The following is an 18974-nucleotide window of genomic DNA, read 5'->3' on the forward strand; positions in this document are numbered from 1 at the left end:
AAAGATGAGGTGTTGGGGACCGGGGAATTGGAAGTTCTGGAGGAGGTAGAGGGCGTGGGTGGTGTCACGGACATAGGTAGGGAGTTCCTGGACCAAGGGGGAGAAGATAGAGTCCAGATAGTTGGAGATCAGTTCGGTGGGGCAGGAGCAGGCGGAGACAATGGTTCGACCAGGGCATTCAGGTTTGTGGATTTTGGGAAGGAGATAGAAGCGGGCAGTACGAGGTTGGGGAACGATGAGGTTGGAGGCCGTGGGTGGGAGGTCACCTGAGGTGATGAGGTTGTGGATGGTTTGGGAGATGATGGTTTGGTGCTCAGGGGTGGGGTCATGATCAAGGGGGCGGTAGGAGGAGGTGTCGGAGAGTTGGCGTCTGGCCTCGGCGATGTAGAGGTCAGTGCGCCATACTACAACTGCGCCTCCCTTGTCCGCGGGTTTTATGGTGAGGTTGGGATTGGAGCGGAGGGAGCGGAGGGCTGCACGTTCTGTGGGGGAGTGGGTGAGAGGGGTGGAGAGGTTGAGGCGATTGATGTCTCGACGGCAGTTGGAGATGAAGAGGTTGAGGGAGGGTAGGAGGCCTTGGGGTGGTGTCCAGGAGGAGGAAGTGTGTTGGAAGCGGGAGAAGGGGTCAGTAGAGGGAGGGTTGGGTTCGCGGTTGAAGAAGTAAGCGTGGAGGTGGAGGCGGAGGCGGCGGAAAAACTGCTCTATGTCCAAGCGTGAGCGGTATTCATTGATCTGTGGGTGGAGGGGACAAAGGTGAGCCCTTTACTGAGGACTGACCGTTCGTCCTCAGTAAGGGGGAGGTCTGGGGGGATGGTGAAGACTCGGCAGGGCTGGGTGCTATTGTCCCCTCTGGAGTTACTGGCTGTGGAGGCTGTGGGCGGAGCGACGTCGGCGTCGGCTGTGGGCGGAGTTGCGTCGGTGTCAGCGGTGGGCGGAGTTGCGTCGGCAATGGGCGGAGTTGCGTCAGCGTCAGCGGTGGGCGGAGTTGCGCCGGCGGTAGCGGTGACGGTAGTTGCGACTTCAGTGTCGGTGGCAACGGCAGCGATGGTGTTTGCTGTCCCGGAAGTGGGGAACCTGGCGGTGGCGGATGTGACGTCATCTGTGGGTTCTCCGATAGTGGCCTCATGGCCAATGGCGGCGGACCCATTGTGGGGAAGGTCCTGGGTACGGCTGGGGATTTGGGGGGGTGGAGGAAGCCCGTTTTGGGTGGTAGGCACCAGTAAGTTTACTGTACTTAACGGTTTTTAGTGTCCAATAAAGCTGAGTAGAATTGTGAGTTCAGGCTGTGGATCCTACGAAGAATGAAAAACAGGAGAGGTCCTTTGCAGGTCTGGGAGAGGGAGGCTCTGAGCTGGGGTAGGATTGATTGTAGTGCCTGGAGATGCCGGCGCATTGCTGCGAGTGTGTGTTTCAGGAGTCGCAGGGAGAAACGCTTCTGAAGGATCTCAGTGCCATGAGTGTAGATATTGTCACGGTTGGGGCCAAATTGGGAAGGCTTGAATGTGGATTGTAGTCCAATGGGGATGATCTGGTTCCATAGGCAGGTGCTAAGGAAGGTGATGTGGCTGTAGTACCTGGTTTGCTTCAGGACATGGTAGAGCAGTTTCAGGGCCAAAGAGATTACCAGAGAGTTACAGTGGGAGAGAGATCCCCTGAGGTTTGTCCGGAGGGAGGAGGGTAACTTCTTCAGGCTAGGCATCCTTAGAAGAGGCTTCGCAGTGGGGTTAAAATTGAATCAGAGATAGTAGGAACTGCAGATGCTAGAGAATCCGAGACAACAAGGTGCAGGGCTGGATGAACACAGCAAGCCAAGCAGCATCATAGGAGCAGAAAGGCTGACGTTTCCGGCCTGGACCCTTCATCAGAAAAGGGGGAGGGGAAGGGGGTTCTGAAATAAATAGGGAGAGAGTGGGAGGCGGATAGAAGAGGGATAGAGGAGAGGAAACAAACAGCTAGCTGCTTGTCGAATGAGTTCAAAATTTCGATTGGTTGTCCATGCGCAAAAAAAAACAATCTTGTGTAAAATTCTAAACAATCTCTTCGCTTAGGTATAAACAATTTTTTTTAAAAAAAAACTCTGTTTTCGAATAAAATCCGTGTCAGTGTATGGCGATCCAGTGTTTTAATCTGATATTGCTGGAAAATTGTCATTTGATTCCATAAAACTGGGCGTGATTCGATGAAACGAAAGTAAAATTAACCATCTCGTTTGGAAGCCTGAAGAATCTATTCCCTGGATTTAAAAATAAGTTTATGCTTTCTAGTTTAAAAGAATGGGAATATCACTTTTCTGTGTTGTCATCGTACTTTTCACTTCACTAATAGGTAAGAATATAAGAGTTTTGGTGTCTCTTGGTCCTTAAGCGTTGGAAACCCTAAACAAATACATCCGTCAGGACAAAGCTCAAACTTTAATTCTGCTTCAGGCCGATATGCGGGGAGGGTTTTCAAGCATTCTGCTGTATTGCGTGGATTTAGCCTTTAATGACGATGTTTTACAACGTTTTTCAGGAATCGAAATATTTGTAGTCGTGATTTTTATTTGAATGCCAAATGTGAAAAGGTTGTGCAGCTTGATTCTTAATTGACCTTTATCAGAATAAATACGTGGCTGTGTGTGAGAGAAGTAATAAAACCAGTAACTTGGAAATGTTGGTAAATCTCAAGGTTTCAGAGATATGTATCTTCCTGGAAAAACGTATTGAGATGAAGGCGATTCTGCTTCCAAAACGGAAGTTTCGGCTTTGTGTGTGGTCACCTTGCTTTCAATGTATCCATCTAGTAAATATCCCTGAAACAAACACAGAGCGCGCTGGTTAAACTCCCCAGAGGTGTGGCAGCATTTGTGGAGAGACAACCCCGAGTTAACATTTCATGTCAGGTACGAGTCTTCAGAACTTATTTTCTTTCAAGTGATATCACTGCAGTGATTTATCCTAATATCCCGTTTGACAAACTGAAGACGCAAATGCAATGATTCATAGTCAGTTGAATTTTTTTGAAGAAACGATGTTAAATTATTTATCTTATTGTTTACATTGAACATTCTCACGACTCTGTGGCGCTGTGATTTCCGGAAGTGCTGTTCTCGTACGTACAAATCTGAAAATGACCAGTTAGGAGCAGCCCTTTGAGACTTCTTCACCATTTCGTAACTTCAAGGCTGACCTGATTGCTGCTTTCTTGAAATATAATGAGAATACATCCAGGTTTCCTTTCATCTGCAGTAAAGCTTCTTCAAAGAAGCCCAATACATTTGTTAAACATGAATTCCCTTTCACGAAATCTTGTTGACCCTGTCTGATTAACTTGAACTTTTCTAAAGGGTCCTGCTGTAACTTTAGTAATACCTCTATCAACTTCCCCATCACAGATGTTAAACCAATTGCCCAGTAATTTTCTGTCTTACTCCTTTTTAAAAAATAAAGGAGTTACATTTGCATTCCCAATCTAATGGAATTTATCCTTAATTTAGGAAGTCTTGGCATTTTAAAATCACATATCATCGATATCACTAGCTGCTTAAGACCAAAGTTTGACGTACTAAGGACACTGGGACATTTCAGCCCCCAGTTTCAACAATTTGCTCAGTACCATTTCCCTGGCAACTGTAGTTTTATTGAGTTCCTTTGCTCCTTTCCATTTCCTGACCTGCAGATATTTCTGGGGTGTTGCTCGTATGCTGTGCAATGAAGATCAATTGCAAAATAGCTATTGAGTTCATCTGTCATCTCTTTTATTATCCATTATTAATTCACCAGATTCACTTTATCTGGGATCAATGTTCACTTTGTTAACTTTTTTCCTTTGAAAATATCTATAGAAATATTGGTATCTATCGTTAATTCTTGATCACTTTCTTTCCATTTCTAATTTTCTGTTGTAATGTTTAACCTAACTCTCTCACGGACTCTACTTTCCCCTTCCTTACTAACTTTTCAGTCATTCTTTGCAGTTTTTAAATATTCTGCCCGTGCATCTGACTTGCCAATCAACTTTGCGCAATTATATGCTTTTTCTTAATGTTTGATTTATTTTTCTTTTTTTTAGTTAACGATGGATGGTGTGTCTTCGTTTGAAATTTGTCCTTCTTGTTGAATGTAACTATCCTCTGGATGTATTCTCTTAAATGTTTGTCACTGCATTTCAATTGCCATATCTCTTAACCTAATTTGCCAGTTTAGGTTAGAATCGCTCCAGTAAAGAAGCAGGCCATTCGGCCCTTCAAAGAGGTTCCCACCCAAGCGCATCCCATCCCCATCCCAGCAAACCCCATGGCTAATCCACCTAGCTGACTTTTTCCTGGACACTGTGGGCAATTTTGGATGGCCAATTCACCTAACATGCACATCTTTAGACTGAGGCTTGAATCAAACCCAGGTCCCTGGTGCTGTGAGGCATCAGTGATAACCACTGAGCCACCATGCCACCGTTACATTAACTAGCTCTAATTTCATGCCCTTGTAATTGCTCCTAACTATGTTTAACGTATTTGCCTTGGACCATCTTTTATCCCCTTCAAACTGAAAATAACATTCAATCATATTACAGGTCTGGCAGCATCTGTGAAGGAGAAAACAGAGTTAACGTTTCGAATCCGGTGACCCTTCCTCAGAACCCTCCGCAGTTCTGAGGAAGGGTCACCGGACCCGAAACGTTAACTCTGTTTTCTCGTCCACAGATGCTGCCAGACCTGCTGAGCTTTTCCAGCAACTTTGTTTTTGTTCCTGATTTACAGCATCCGCAGTTCTTTTGGTTTTTATTCAATCATATTATGCTCACTGCTACCTCGGTGGCATGCTTTAGTGTAAGGTCGTTAATTAAACCCATCTTATCACAGTATCCCGTCCAATATAGCCTGCTCTCTTATTGACTGCAGAATGTGTCCTTCTAATAAACTATCCTGAAAGCAAAACCAAAGCAGTAACAACAGATAATAACAGAAAGGAGAGAGAAGCCAAGATAAAGAACAGAAAGAAAAGCACGGCACTGCAATAAACAGTCTAACACTGTCATTTTAATGAGCATAAAGCAGCACAAAAGAAAAGTAGAAAGCAAAGGGTCCAGGCCCGATACATCGACTCACCTGCTCCTCTGATGCTACTGCCTGACCTGCTGTGTTCCTCCAGTTCCACACGGTATTGACTCTGAATTCAGCATCTACAGTTCTTGCCATCTCCAAGCAAACATGTAGCCATGTGTCGGCAATCTATAGGCTTTCAGTCAGAACTTCAGTTATTTAAAGAAAGAACCCATCTTTATGGATTAGCAAAATGCCAGATGTTCAGACTCTTTTATTTGGACACTGAAAAGAAGAGTAAAATGTCTGCAGTATTTCTATGATTGGAAAGAATCCAACACATTCTTTTTTCAGAGTTTAGAAGATCAACTTAAAGTTTCTACTGCATCTATAAAAATTGGCCAGTCTTTACAGATATGATGAATTTCCTTAGCTGCCTGAGGAAGTAGAAACGTTGAGATAACAAGGTGTAGAGCTGAATGAAGGAGAAAGGAAGCTGCGGGACAGGAAGAAGCGGACGGCTTTTAGGCCATATGCATGGGGTATGCAAGTATATAGGGTCTGACGTCCATGGTAAAGATGAGGTGTTGAGGACCAGGGAATTGGAAGTTTTGGAGGAGATGGAGGGCGTGGGTGGTGTCACGGATGTAGATTGCGTGTTCCTGGACCGTGGGGAGAAAATGGAGTCGAGATAAGTGGAGATAAGTTTGGTGGGGCAGGAGCAGGCAGAGACAATGGGTTGACCAGGGCAGTCAGGTTTGTGGATTTTGGGAAGGAGATAGAAACGGGCACTGCAGGGTTTGGGAATGATGAGATTGGAGGCTGTGGGTCGGAGGTCACCTGAGGTGATCAGGTTGTGGATGGTCTGGGAGATGTTTTGGTGGTCGGAATGGGGTCATGATTTAAGGGGGCGGTAGGAGGAGGTGTCAGAGAGCTGGCACCTGGCCTCAGCGATGTAGAGGTCAGTGCGCCATACTACAACTGTGCCTCCCTTGTCAGCGGGTTTTATAGTGAGGTTAGGGTTGGAGCGGAGGGAGCGGAGTTTTTACCAGGGTGGAGAAAATGTATTTTTACCAGGGGGGAGACGTCCATGACACCACCCACACCCTCCACCTCGTCCAAAACTTCCGATTTCCTGATCCTCAACGCCTCATCTTCACCATGGACATCCAGTCCCTATATACTTGCATTCCCCATGCAGATGGCCTAAAAGCCCTCCGCTTCTTCCTCTCCCGCAGGCCCAAACCAGTCCCCTCCACCGACACCCTTATCCGCTTAGCCGAACTCGTCCTCACCCTTAACAACTTCTCCTTCAACTCCTCCCACTTCCTACAGACAAAGGGGGTGGCCATGGGCACCTACATGGGCCCAAGCTATGCCTGCCTCTTTGTAGGATGCGTGGAACAGTCCCTCTTCCGCAGCTACACTGGCCCCATCCCCCACCTCTTCCTCCGTTACATCGATGACTGTATCAGCGCCGCCTCATGCTCCCATGAGGAGCTCGAACAGTTCATCCACTTCACCAACACCTTCCACCCCAACCTTAAGTTCACCTGGGCCATCTCTGATACCTCTCTCTCCTTCCTGGACCTCTCTGTTTCCATCGCTGGCAACCACCTGGAAACCGATATCCATTTCAAGCCCACCGACTCCCACAGCTACCTAGAATACACCTCCTCCCACCCACCATCCTGTAAGAATGCCATCCCCTATTCCCAATTCCTTCGTCTCCACCACATCTGCTCCCGAGATGAGGCATTCCATTCCGGGACATCCCAGATATCCTTGTTTTTCAAGCACCGCAATTTCCCCTCCACAGTGGTTGAGAATGCCCTCGACCGCATCTCTCATGTTTCCCGTAACTCATCCCTCACACCCCCTCCCCGCAATAACAACAAGACAGAATCCCCCTCGTCCTCACGTATCAACCCACCAACCTCCAGATTCAACGCATCATCCTCCGCCACTTCCGCCACCTGTAATCTGACCCCACTACCAAGGACATTTTTCCCTCCCCACCCTTATCTGCCTTCCAGAGGGACCGCTTCTCCGTGACTCCCTCGTCCGGTCCACACTCCCCACTAGCCCCACCACCCCCGGCACTTTTCCCTGCAACCGCAGGAAGTGCTATACCTGCCCCTACACCTCCCCCCTCACCCCCATCCCAGGCCCCAAGAAAACCTTCCACATTAAACAGATATTCACCTGCACATCTGCTAATGTGGTATACTGTATCTGCTGTTCCCGATGTGGCCTCCTCTATATCGGGGAAACCAAGCAGAGGCTTGGAGACCGCTTTGTAGAACATCTACGCTCGGTTCGTGACAAACGACTGCACCTCCCAGTTGCGAACCACTTCAACTCCCCCTCCCACTCCTTGGACAACATGTCCATCCTGGGCCTCCTCCAGTGCCACAACGATGCCACCCAAAGGCTGCAGGAACAGCACCTCATATTCGGCTTGGGAACCCTGCAGCCCAACGGTATCAATGTGGACTTCACAAGCTTCAAAATCTCCCCACCCCCAACCTCATCCCAAAACCAGCCCAGCTCATCCCTGCCTCCTTGACCTGTCCGTCTTTTCTCCCACCTATCCGCTCCTCCCACCTCACTGACCAATCCCCACCCCCACCCCGACTTCCTACCTACTAGCCTCTTCCCTGCCTCCTTGAACTGTCCATCTTCCCTCAAGTGATCAACCCCCATTCCAACTCCCTCCCTACAATCACCTTTCCTGGCTCCATCCCCACCTCCTTGACCTGTCCGTCTTCTCTCCACCTATCTATACCTTTATCCATCTTCCATCTTCGCCTCCCCCCTCTCTATTTATTTCAGAGTCCCCTTCCCCTCCACCATTTCTGAAGAAGTGTCCCGACCCGAAACGTCAGCTTTCCTGCTCCTCTGATGCTGCTTGGCCTGCTGTGTTCATCCAGCTCCATACCTTGTTATCTCAGATTCTCCAGCATCGGCAGTTCCTACTATCTGGAAGTAGGGACGTCGTTGTGTTTTCTTGACTGTCGCATCGACGTGGACAGTCCAGGACAGGTTGTTGGTGATCATCACTCCTAGGAGCATAACGGTCTTGACCATTTCCACCTCAGCACCATTGATGTAGACGGGCCGTGCCCTCCACTTTGCATCCTGAAGTCAATGACCAGCTGTTTCATTTTGCTGATGTTGAGGGAGAGATTGTTATGTTTACAACGCACCACCAAGCACTCAATCTCTTTCCTGTATTCTGTCTCGTTGCTATTTGTGATCCGGTCTGCAATGGTGGTGTCATCACCAAACTTGTAGATGGAGTCAAGATGAAATTTGGATATACATTAATGAGCGTACAGGGAGTATAGTATGGCGCTGAGTACGCAGCCTTGCAGGGAGCTGGTTTTGAGCATTATCATGGAGGAGGTGTCGTTGCCTGTTCCTATGTGGATCAGGAAGTCAAGGATCCAGTTGCAGAGGGCAAAACAGAGACCTAGGTCTCAGAGTTTGGATATTAGTCTGGTTGGAATTATAGTGTTGAAAGCCTAGGAGGAGAATACCTGAAAATCTTGTGAGGAAGACATAGTTTCAAAAACGCTTGTTGACTGAAACTGATTAGACTTATGCTGAGTGGATTGCCAAACTAATTCCTAACTTCTGACACTGTCTTTAATATATAATTTATAGTTTATAACCAATCATAAGTTGTCTGTTACTTCACATTGAACTGATACTGATTCTGGGTATAGAGCGTAAGGGTTAATCAAAGGATTTAGTGTATACTTTGCTTGACTCCTGTATAGTAAAAATGCTTCTGTTTTAACCATGAACTCTTGTGAATCTATGTGTTTTGAAAATTTCAGGGCTCTTTTTAGAAAATTGATACTGGTCCCTACTAAGATTGTAACAATAATTCTCTATCTATTTGAGATACTGAGGCGTGTTTATGCATATTACCATTTTAAAATATTAAATTATTTTATAGGAGCTTTAGAAGTGGAGATCTTTCCCTCACCACTGGAAGTTTTAGCAAATGAGGATGCTCTTTTAAAATGTGAATATAAAGAACCAGAATCTGACCTCTCATATGTAGCTGTTCAATGGGTTTTAACATCACAAACAGTCCAGAAAGATGTGTATGTATTCAATGGAGGAAATCATCAACCAATCAGAAATGGAGCAAAGATTTTTGACAATGCTTTACGGAAAGGAAATGCTTCACTTTACCTTCCAAATGTGAAACTTTATGAAGAAGGAACATACACCTGCATTGTTTTAGTTACTCCCCAGAAAGAAGAAAAGAGTTCAGTGATGCAAGTATCAGGTAGGAGAGAGAACATCAATTTCAGCTCCATAACATGCAATTTTACTTAGAGTACTGGGTATTTACTGCTATATGCAAAAATGTTTATTTCAATCTTAAAGATATCAAACTCCTAACTCTGCTGATGACGAAGTGAGCACACCAGTTAATAACAACCATCAACATTGCGGTCTTTACAAAGCCAGCTGACCTTGGTTAGGGCAGCAATAGTAAGAGGTATAACAAAGAAAGTGTGAAGAGAAACACTGAACATCAAAATCACACAAAAATCTCTCCACAACTATGATAGGGTCTTGTCATCTTCACCTTTCCATTCCACCAGTGTCCACATTCAACTGATCATCCTGCAGGTTAAAACAAATGAAAATAGCAAAGGGAGTAAAGAACTGAAGCAATGCTAGGTTCTCAGAGCAAGAATTAGTAAAATCCACAATGATATATTAACAACTTTACTCTATTCTATTTTACACAGTCCAACCAAAAGTCAGCATGTCTAAACAAGAAATCAAAACTGAAAACGGTGTACAGCACTTTTTGGAATGTGATGTTAAAGAATTTTATCCTAAACCGATCAATGTTAGTTGGTTCAAGTTATCAAATGGAAAAATGGAATATGTTTCAACAAGCCATTCAACTGAGGATATCGTTATGAACAGTGATGGAACATTCAGTGTTTCCATTAAAGTGAAAACTGAACCAATGTTGAATGAACAAACTGACTACAGATGTGTAGTGGAACATAAAACCATTTTTGACCATTTTACACTGGATGCTGACAGTGCTGCAGGTAAGACCTAGTGAGAGTAAAGAGTTTGCTTATAATTTGTAATTTTATAACCTTGTAATATTTAGTTCTTTAGATGGCCTTTCCAGTTTTGTAATTTCTCCCTTTCTTTTATTCACCCATGGGATGTGGGCATTACTGACTAGGCCAGCATTCATTGCCAATCCCTAATTACCCTGAGGGCAGGTAAGAGGCAACACATCACTGTGGGTCTGGAATCAAATGTAGGACAGATTGGGTAAGGATGGCAGATTTCCTCCTCTAGTGGACATTAGTGAACCAGAAGGGTTTTTTTTTTGCACAATTGGCAACGGTTGCATGGTTGCCATTTGGTGACCTTTGGATTCCAGATTTTTATTAAGTTCAGGTTTCACCATCCACATGGTAGGATTTGAACATATGTCCCCTCTACTTTAGTCTGAGGATCTGCAGTGAAATTATCACTTTGTCACTGCCTTCCCCTAAATTTGATTTTCTATCTTTCTACTTGCCATGCCCAGCTCTTCACAGATTAGTGTCATCCCAATACAGGTCCCTTCTCTTTACATAGCAGAAGATGTCCACATGCCACAGCTTGATATACCAAAGCAAAAATAGGGAGTGTCGAGCAGACGTGCAGCTATGTTGTATGAACTTTGATCTCTGCACTGTAACTGATCATTGATCATGGGTGTGGTTGGAATTCAAACTGCATTGATGCTACTCCTCATTTCATTGGAAAGTTTTCTTTGAAAATGTAAATTTTTGTTGTTGGGGTTACTGAAGAATTCTTAAACAGGACAAAGCTGCAACCTACTTCACTCATTTTCTAGTGTGGGCTCTTCCAGACAAGACTAGACCCTAAGCAACATACCCAAAAGCCCAGATTCCTGTTTTAGGTATCTGTCTGGAATGACTAAAAAACAAGCCTAGTTAATTTAGCATAAGGCTAAACGCATAAAAAATTAATTTCAAACAATGCACAATGTTGAACACATATCACATGTTTACATAAATTATTTCAGTTCTACCATATTTTCTTGAAAATAAATTGATCCGATTAACAGAACAGGACAATAAAGCTTCTAATGAATATATGCAAATGATGCAAGTTTTGAAAGAGTTGTGCATGTTTTCTACTTTAACAGAAAAAATACCAACTGTATACCACATTATTGGAGGCGTTGCTGGCTTTATTTTCTGTGCAATATGTATAGGAGTTTGTGTAGGACTTTGTATCCGGTACAAAAAATCGAAAGGTAAAGTCATTTTTATATTCATAGAGACTGACTATATATTCTAAGAGAACTATTTGGTTATTAGATCTTTGCATGGCACCTTGTCTGAAAGTGTTGAATATTTGTCGTAATGTGAAAAGGGAATTGTTTTTTGACAAGTAGTTACCATCTGTGGGCAGCTTTACTGTTCTGACAGTGGTTTTGACTAACATTGTTTGGCCCCATTGTGATCATTATCGGTTTCACTGCAACGCTGTTTCATTACAAGTTACAGAGTCATACAGGTTACCTAGTCCATGTGGAGCAATCCAGTTGGTCCCATTCACCTGCTAGATCCCTACAGATTTATTTCCCTGTACACATTGTATTACTTGTTAAAATCATTGATTACCTCCACTTCCACCAGACTGCTAGGGGTAAATTCCAGGCCATTGTTATTCACTGCACAAAACAATTCTTATCTTCATCTTTGCTGTATCTCCTACTGAAACCTGAAGTTGAGATTATCTAGTCCTTGCACAATCAGGTTTTCGTTATTCTATTGCAATTTAACAATTGAACATAACTTTCCTAGTTTTCAACTCAATTCCTATAATTATGATCTAAAGTGGAGGAGCACCAATATCTTTGCAAGGAGATTTGCTAGTGCCACTTGGGTGAATTTAAACTAGAGTGGCAGAGCAATGGGAAACAGAGCAGTCAGTCAGCATGTGGTGTGATTGAGGAAAAGGTCGCTGTTAAGTTAAGTAAGTCTGATAGGAAGAACAGGCAGGGCTATTGTTAATGAACACGGTGGGACTAGTCGTCTGAAGTGTATTTGTTTTAATGCAAGGAGTATAACGGGTAAGGCAAATGAGTTTAAAACCTGGGTAGTACGCAGGATTATGATGTGGTCGCCATTACAGAAACTCGGTTGAAAGAAGGGCAGGACTGGCAGCCCCATGTTCCAGGTTTAGATATTTCAGGTGAGATAAAGAGGAATGTAAAAGAGATGGGGGAGTTGCAACACAGATAAAGGAGAATGTCACAACTGGACTAAGAGAGGACGTCTTGGAGGGCACATCCAGCGAGGCCATATGGGTAGAACTCAGAATTAAGAAAGGCATAATCACTGTGATGCAATTATGCCATCAGTCTCCCAATAGCCAGTGGAAGATAACGGAACAGATATGTCAGAAGATCATGGAATGATGTAAAAGCAACATGAAATTATAGGCCGGTGAGCTATATATTAGTGGTAGGGAAATTATTAGAGAAGATTTTTAGGGGCAGGATTTACCTGCATTTGGAGAACCTGCATTTGGAGAAGAATGGATTTATTAGGGAAAGTCAGCACGGTTTAACGCAGGGAGGTTTTGTCTCATGAATTTTAGAGATTTTTGAGAAAGTAACAAATGGTTGATGAGGGTAAGGCAGAGGATGTTTTCTACATGGATTTTACTAAAGCATTTGATGATGTTCCCCTCATGGTGATTGATCCAGAAGCTTAAGTCACATGACATCCATGGCGTGTTTATAAGTTGGACACAAAATTGCATAGTTATGGAGGGGTGATTTTCTGACTGGAGGTCTCTGATCAGTGATGTTCTGTGAGGATCAGTACTGGGACCTCTGTTGCTTGTAATATATCCAAATGACTTGGATGAAAATGTAGGTGATAGGTTTGCAGGCAACATGAAAATTGATAAACTTGTGGATAGTAAGGAAGGTTGTCAAAGGATGCAAAAGAACATAGGTCATAGAGTCATAGAGATATACAACACGGAACATGGTACAACTTGACCATGCTGACCAGATATCCTAAATAAATCTAGTCCCACTTGCCAACATTTGGCCCATATCCCTCTAAACCGTCCTAATCATATACACATCCAAATGTCTTTTAAATGTTGTAATTGTACCAGCCTCCACCACTTCCCCTGGCAGCTCATTCCATACACACACCACCTGCTGCATGAAAAAGTTTCCACTTGAATCCCTCTTAAATATTTCCCCTCTCACTTTAAACCTATGCCCTCTAGTTTTGGACTCCCCTACCCTGGGGAAAAGACCTTGTTTATTTACCCTATCCACGCCCCTCATGATTTTATAAACCTCTATGAGGTCACCCCTCAGCCTCCAATGCTCCAGGGAAAATAGGCCCAGTCTAATCAGTGTCTCCGTATTGGTCAAACCCTCCAACCTTAGCAACATCCTTGTAAATCTTTTCTGAACCCTTTCAAGTTTCACAACCACCTCCTATAGCAGGGAGACCAGGATTGCATGCAGTATTCCAATAGTGGCCTAATCAATGTCCTTTACAGCCACAATATGTCCTCTCAACTCCTATACTCAATGCACCGACCAATAAAAGGCAAGCATACCAAATGCCGCCTTCACTGTTCTATCTACCTGCGACTCCACTTTCAAGATTGAAAAGTCAAGTGAAGAAATGGCAGGCGGAGCTTAATCTGAACAAGTGAGAAGTGATGCATTTTGGGAGGTCAAATACTAGAGGAAAGTATACTGTAAATGGCAGTACACCTGGGAACATGGATATACAGAAGGATCTTGGAGTAAAAGTCCATGATCCTGAAAGTGGCAACACAAGTGGATAAAGTAGTAATGAGGGCAGACGACATGCTTGCCTTCATCAATCAGGGCATTGAGTACAGAAGTTGGCAAGTTAAGTTGCATCTGCATATAACTTTAGTTAGGCCACATTTGGAGTACTGTGTGCAGTTCTGTTTGCCACACTATAGGAAGGTTGTGGAGGCTTTTGAGGGGGTACAAAAGAGGTTTACTAGGATGTTAGATAACAAGGTGTAGAGCTGGATGAACACAGCAGGCCAAGCAGCATCAGAGGAGCAGGAAAGCTGACGTTTCAGGCCTAGACCCTTCTTCAGAAATGGGGGAGGGGAAGGGGGGTCTGAAATAAATAAGGCTAGAGGGGGAGGTTTATAGAAGATGGATAGAGGAGAAGATAGGTGGAGAGGAGACAGACAGGTCAAAGAGGCTGGAATGGAGCCAGTAAAGGTGAGTGTAGGTGGGGAGTTAGGGAGGGGATAGGTCAGTCCAGGGAGGACGGACAGGTCAAGAGGGCGGGATGAGGCTAGTAGGTAGGAGATGTGGGTGGGGCTTGAGGTGGGAGGAGGGGATAGGTGGGAGGAAGGACAGGTTAGGGTACGGAGACAGGGATGAGCTGGGCTGGTTTTGGGATGCGGTAGGGGGAGGGGAGATTTTGAAGCTTGTGAAGTCCACATTGATACCATTGGGCTGCAGGGTTCCCAAGCGGAATATGAGGTGCTGTTCCTGCAACCTTCGGGTGGCATCATTGTGGCACTGCAGGAGGACCAGGATGGACATGTCGTCTCAGGAATGGGAGGGGGAGTTCGCGACTGGGAGGTGCAGTTGTTTAGTGCGAACCGAGCGTAGGTGTTCCGCAAAGCAGTCCCCAAGCCTCCGCTTGGTTTCCCCGATGTAGAGGAGGCCACAACGGGAACAGCGGATACAGTATACCACATTAGCAGATGTGCAGGTGAACATCTGCTTGATGTGAAAAGTCTTCTTGAGGCCTGGGATGGGGGTGAGGGGCGAGGTGTAGGGGCAGGTGTAGCACTTCCTGCGGTTGCAGGGAAAAGTGCCGGGATGGTGGGGCTGGAGGGGAGTATGGAGCGGACAAGGGAGTCCCAGAGAGAATGGCCCCTCCGGAAAGCAGATAAGGGTGTGGAGGGAAAAATGTTTGTGGTGAGGTCGGATTGCAGATGGCGGAAGTGTCAGAGGATGATGTGTTGGATCCAGAGGTTGGTGGGGTGGTACGTGAGGACGAGGGGGATTCTGTTTTGGTTGTTGCGGGAAATGCGGGAGACACGGTCAAGGGCCTTCTCGACCACTGAGGGGGGGACGTTGCAGTCCTTGAAAAACGAGGACATCTGAGATGTTCGGGAGTGGAATACTTCATCCTGGGAGCAGATGCGGCGGTGGCGAAGGAACTGGGAGTAGGGGATGGCATTTTTGCAGGAAGGTGGGTGGGAGAAGGTGTATTCTGGGTAGCTGTGGGAGTCGGTGGGCTTGAAATGGATATCGGTTTCCAGGTGGTTGCCAGAGATGGAAACAGAGAGATCCAGGAAGCAGAGAGAGGTATCAGAGATGGTCCAGGTGAACTTAAGGTTGGGGTGGAAGGTGTTGGTGAAGTGGATGAACTGTTTGAGCTCCTCTTGGGAGCACGAGGCGGCGCCGATACAGTCATCAATGTAACGGAGGAAGAGGTGGGGTTTAGGGCCAGTGTAGGTACGGAAGAGGGATTGTTCCACGTAACCTACAAAGAAGCAGGCATAGCTTGGGCCCATGAGGGTACCCATGGCCACCTGCTTTGTCTGTAGGAAGTGGGAAGAATTGAAAGAGAAGTTGTTGAGGGTGAGGATGTTGCCTGGATTGGAGTGTGTTAGCCATAAGGAGAGGTTGAACAAAGTTGGATTGTTTTTGCTAGAGTGTCAGAGGCTGAGGGGCAGCCTGATAAAAGTATATAAAATTGAGAAGCATGGATAAGGCAGGTCATCAAATCCTTTTTCCAGGGTGAAAATGTCAAATAATAGGGGGCATTGATTTAAGGTAAGAGGGGAAAAGTTTAAAGGAAATGTGTGAGGAAAGCCTTTTTTTTACACAAAGTGGGTAGGTGCCTTGAATGTACTGCCAAGGGAAGTGGTAGAAACAGATATAATAGCAATATTTAAGTGGCATTCAGACAGACACAAGAACAAGCAGGGAATAGAGGGATACAGATCATGTGCATGCACATGGGATTAGTTTAGATTGGCATCATGGTTGACACAATCATGGTGGGCTGAAGGGCCAGTTTCGGTGCTGTACGTTATGCATTCTTTGTTCAGGCTCGTCTAGCTTGGACTGAGTTGTGGCTGAGTCAGTGCTGTGTCTCAGGTGAAGCAGGAGACCCAGCAATGATTTCCTCCACTTCACAAGGATTAGTGCCACCACCTTCTGTACGCTACCTTACACATTCAAGGCCACCACTTATTTGAACTCTGCCACCACGCAGTCCTCTCATGACGACGTGTCGACTGTTGTATAAAACATGTAGCCGCAGTCACCCTCTCAGCCATGCAAATTACTAACGGTTCCTATTTACTCACTGGGGACACCTCACCTGCTGTCCTGCTCATGCATTATCGCTGACTGCCCTTCCATCCACTTCCATTATACCCAACCCTCCTTATGTCTTATTGCATGAAAAAATGAATCTCAACTAGGCTGAGAGGGTGATGAGGGTGAAGACTAGGCAACGGGTGATGGTGGACAAAAGGCTCCTACCTCAGAAACAAAGAAAACGTTGCACTTGGCTGGAGAAGACCACAGCCACTCACTGGGACTTCATGAGCAACCAATGCCATGCGCTTATTGTGCCATGTTGTAGTGCTGTCTGACTGCCACCAACACTAAGCTCCCTCCTAGTCACTGTCCTGATCCTCATCTTCCTCCTCTGAAGATTACTGTTGACCACTAATTATCTCCACATTCAGGATTTTGTCATTTCCAGTTGTGAAGGGTGCAGTATGCCATAATCATATAACATATCCTTTCTCGCCTACACTGTAAAACTTCTCGAGGCATTGAAACCTTATCTTAACAAACCTGTGGTCTATTCCACTGTGACACTGTTGGAAGTATGGACTGTGGTGTATCTCCATTTGTGTCACTCTGAGGGTTTTGTAAAAGTTTTGTGAGCTGTATTTGGAAGGGGTTAGGTCTTGTCTCTCAGCAGCCATCCCTGCATAACCCAAGGAACTTGAAAAGAGGTAGGAACCTTTGTGTTCTCCTGGCAGCTCCCAGGATATATAGCACTGAGCTCCAAGATCTGGCATCAATGATCACAGATAAGGTCAACATTAATGGATTGGAGGCCTTTTGCATTAACAAACTCTGCAGGTTGGGGCTTGAGAGCTCTCACTGAAACTGGCACCATCTAGTTACCTGGCAAAGGATTCGACAATTTGAAGCTGTATAGAAGTGAGTAAATCTAAAAATGAAATGCAGTCACCACTCATCAGTAAGATTCAGAACTTGCCATTTAAAGTCCAATTGGAAAATTAAAATATTTAAAATGCAGCACACATGATAATAAGTTGACAATCCATCAGTTAACTTAGTGAATGGGTGAAAAACAGATCTGAATTTTCTGCTGCTCTCTAGCTTCAGTTTACTGTTCACCAATGTGGAAATCATATTTTAATGAGCGAACAAAATTCACAAGTGAACTTATTTCATTCTCCAACAACAATTTTGCCTGCTATTTACTGGCATCATAAGTGTGAATATTGCTGAAATCCTACTTGCTCTAATTGTGACAGTTTTCTTTTGGTTATTCACTATAACCAGACACTGGGCTCATTTGGCGTATTGGTAGTGTTCCTACCTCCAAGCAAGGAGGCCTGATTTGAAGCCCCACCTGCTGTAGAGATTTGTATCTCTGAACAGATTCATTCATAAACTATCCATAACCAGGTAGTTGGTACTGCTGTATTCATCTTGGGCAGTGAAAGGATTGAGACAAATGTCTTGTTGAATTGGTTTTCAAATGTCTGAATAGAAGTAGGCTGAAGAACTGAGAGAATGGTGCACTTGTAATACTGTCCCATTCAGGATTCAAATGCCATTGATATAAAGGGTGAGAGGGGTGAGATTAAAAAAGAACCCAAGAAGCAACTTTTTCACACAGAGCTGGAGCGTGTACAGAATGTGCTACTACAGAACATGATGGAGGCTGTTACAATTACAACATTTAAAAGGCATCTGCATTAGTACATGAACAGGAAGGGTTTAGAGGGATATGGGCCAAATGGTGGTAAATGGGACTAAATTAATTTAGGATATCTGGTCAGCATGGATGAGTTGAATCGAATGGTCTGTTTCCGTGCTGTACAACTCCATGACTCTGACTCTATTTCATGGCTATGTATTTTGATGGCATTGATTTTAAGGGCAACAAGAAGCAAACACCATTGATACAAGTCAATGTATTTTGTATACAAGCCTGACATATTTTGACTTCATTGTTTTGAAGGACAACAAGAAGCAGAAGAAGCTAGACAAGAATCTGAAAGGTCTTTGCTACTTCCAAAAGGTAAATGCTGTGCCAAGTATATAATTTTGATTTTTGCTGCTCCTCTGACAGTCCTGCATTAGAAGAGAACAGCCAGAATGGAAATATGGCTCCACATTTCTGAGGGTACCTCGAGTGGAATCTCCTCTCAGAAATGAGGAGCTTCTTTCTTATATAAAAGCAAAGGGCCATTGCCACTGCTCAGAAAATCCTGCCCATTAAAGCACGGCACTTGGTGCGTATCTACACAGTGATTTCCATGGGGCTGACATTCAAGTAAACTTTCAGTTCACTAAACCTGCAAGGTCAAACTGCCTTAACTTTCAAAGTTTCCACCAACTGGGCAGTGTTAAAGCAGTCACTCAAAGAGCCTTGAACAGTGGTTGTTTAGCTTACTGATGGAACACAGTAACTTAAGTAAATTTGATGCAGAGGTGCTGGTGTCGGACTCGGGTGGACAAAGTCAGAAGTCTCACGTCACCAGATTATAGTCCAACAGCTTTAATTTGAAATCACAAGCTTTCGGAGCATAGCCCCATCATCAGGTGAAG

General features: G+C 44.8%; 2 protein-coding genes across 2 annotated transcripts in view; both read left to right on the forward strand.

The window, feature by feature from the left end:
• Positions 1-18974, forward strand: part of LOC109934977 — a 225473-nt gene that overhangs the window by 56629 nt on the left and 149870 nt on the right. The gene's annotated exons all lie outside the window — the stretch shown is intronic.
• LOC109934975 (natural cytotoxicity triggering receptor 3 ligand 1-like) overlaps positions 2208-18974 on the forward strand; it is a 33452-nt gene continuing 16685 nt past the window's right edge. Inside the window, exons 1-5 of the mRNA XM_048607035.1 lie at positions 2208-2325; positions 8988-9326; positions 9799-10113; positions 11238-11348; positions 18385-18444. Of these exons, the coding sequence (XP_048462992.1) occupies positions 2274-2325; positions 8988-9326; positions 9799-10113; positions 11238-11348; positions 18385-18444 (877 nt within the window). The 5' untranslated portion in view covers positions 2208-2273. The remainder of the gene's footprint in view (positions 2326-8987; positions 9327-9798; positions 10114-11237; positions 11349-18384; positions 18445-18974) is intronic.

The sequence above is a fragment of the Rhincodon typus genome, chromosome 17 (assembly GCF_021869965.1).
Source record: "Rhincodon typus isolate 14 chromosome 17, sRhiTyp1.1, whole genome shotgun sequence".
Lineage (NCBI taxonomy): Eukaryota > Metazoa > Chordata > Chondrichthyes > Orectolobiformes > Rhincodontidae > Rhincodon > Rhincodon typus.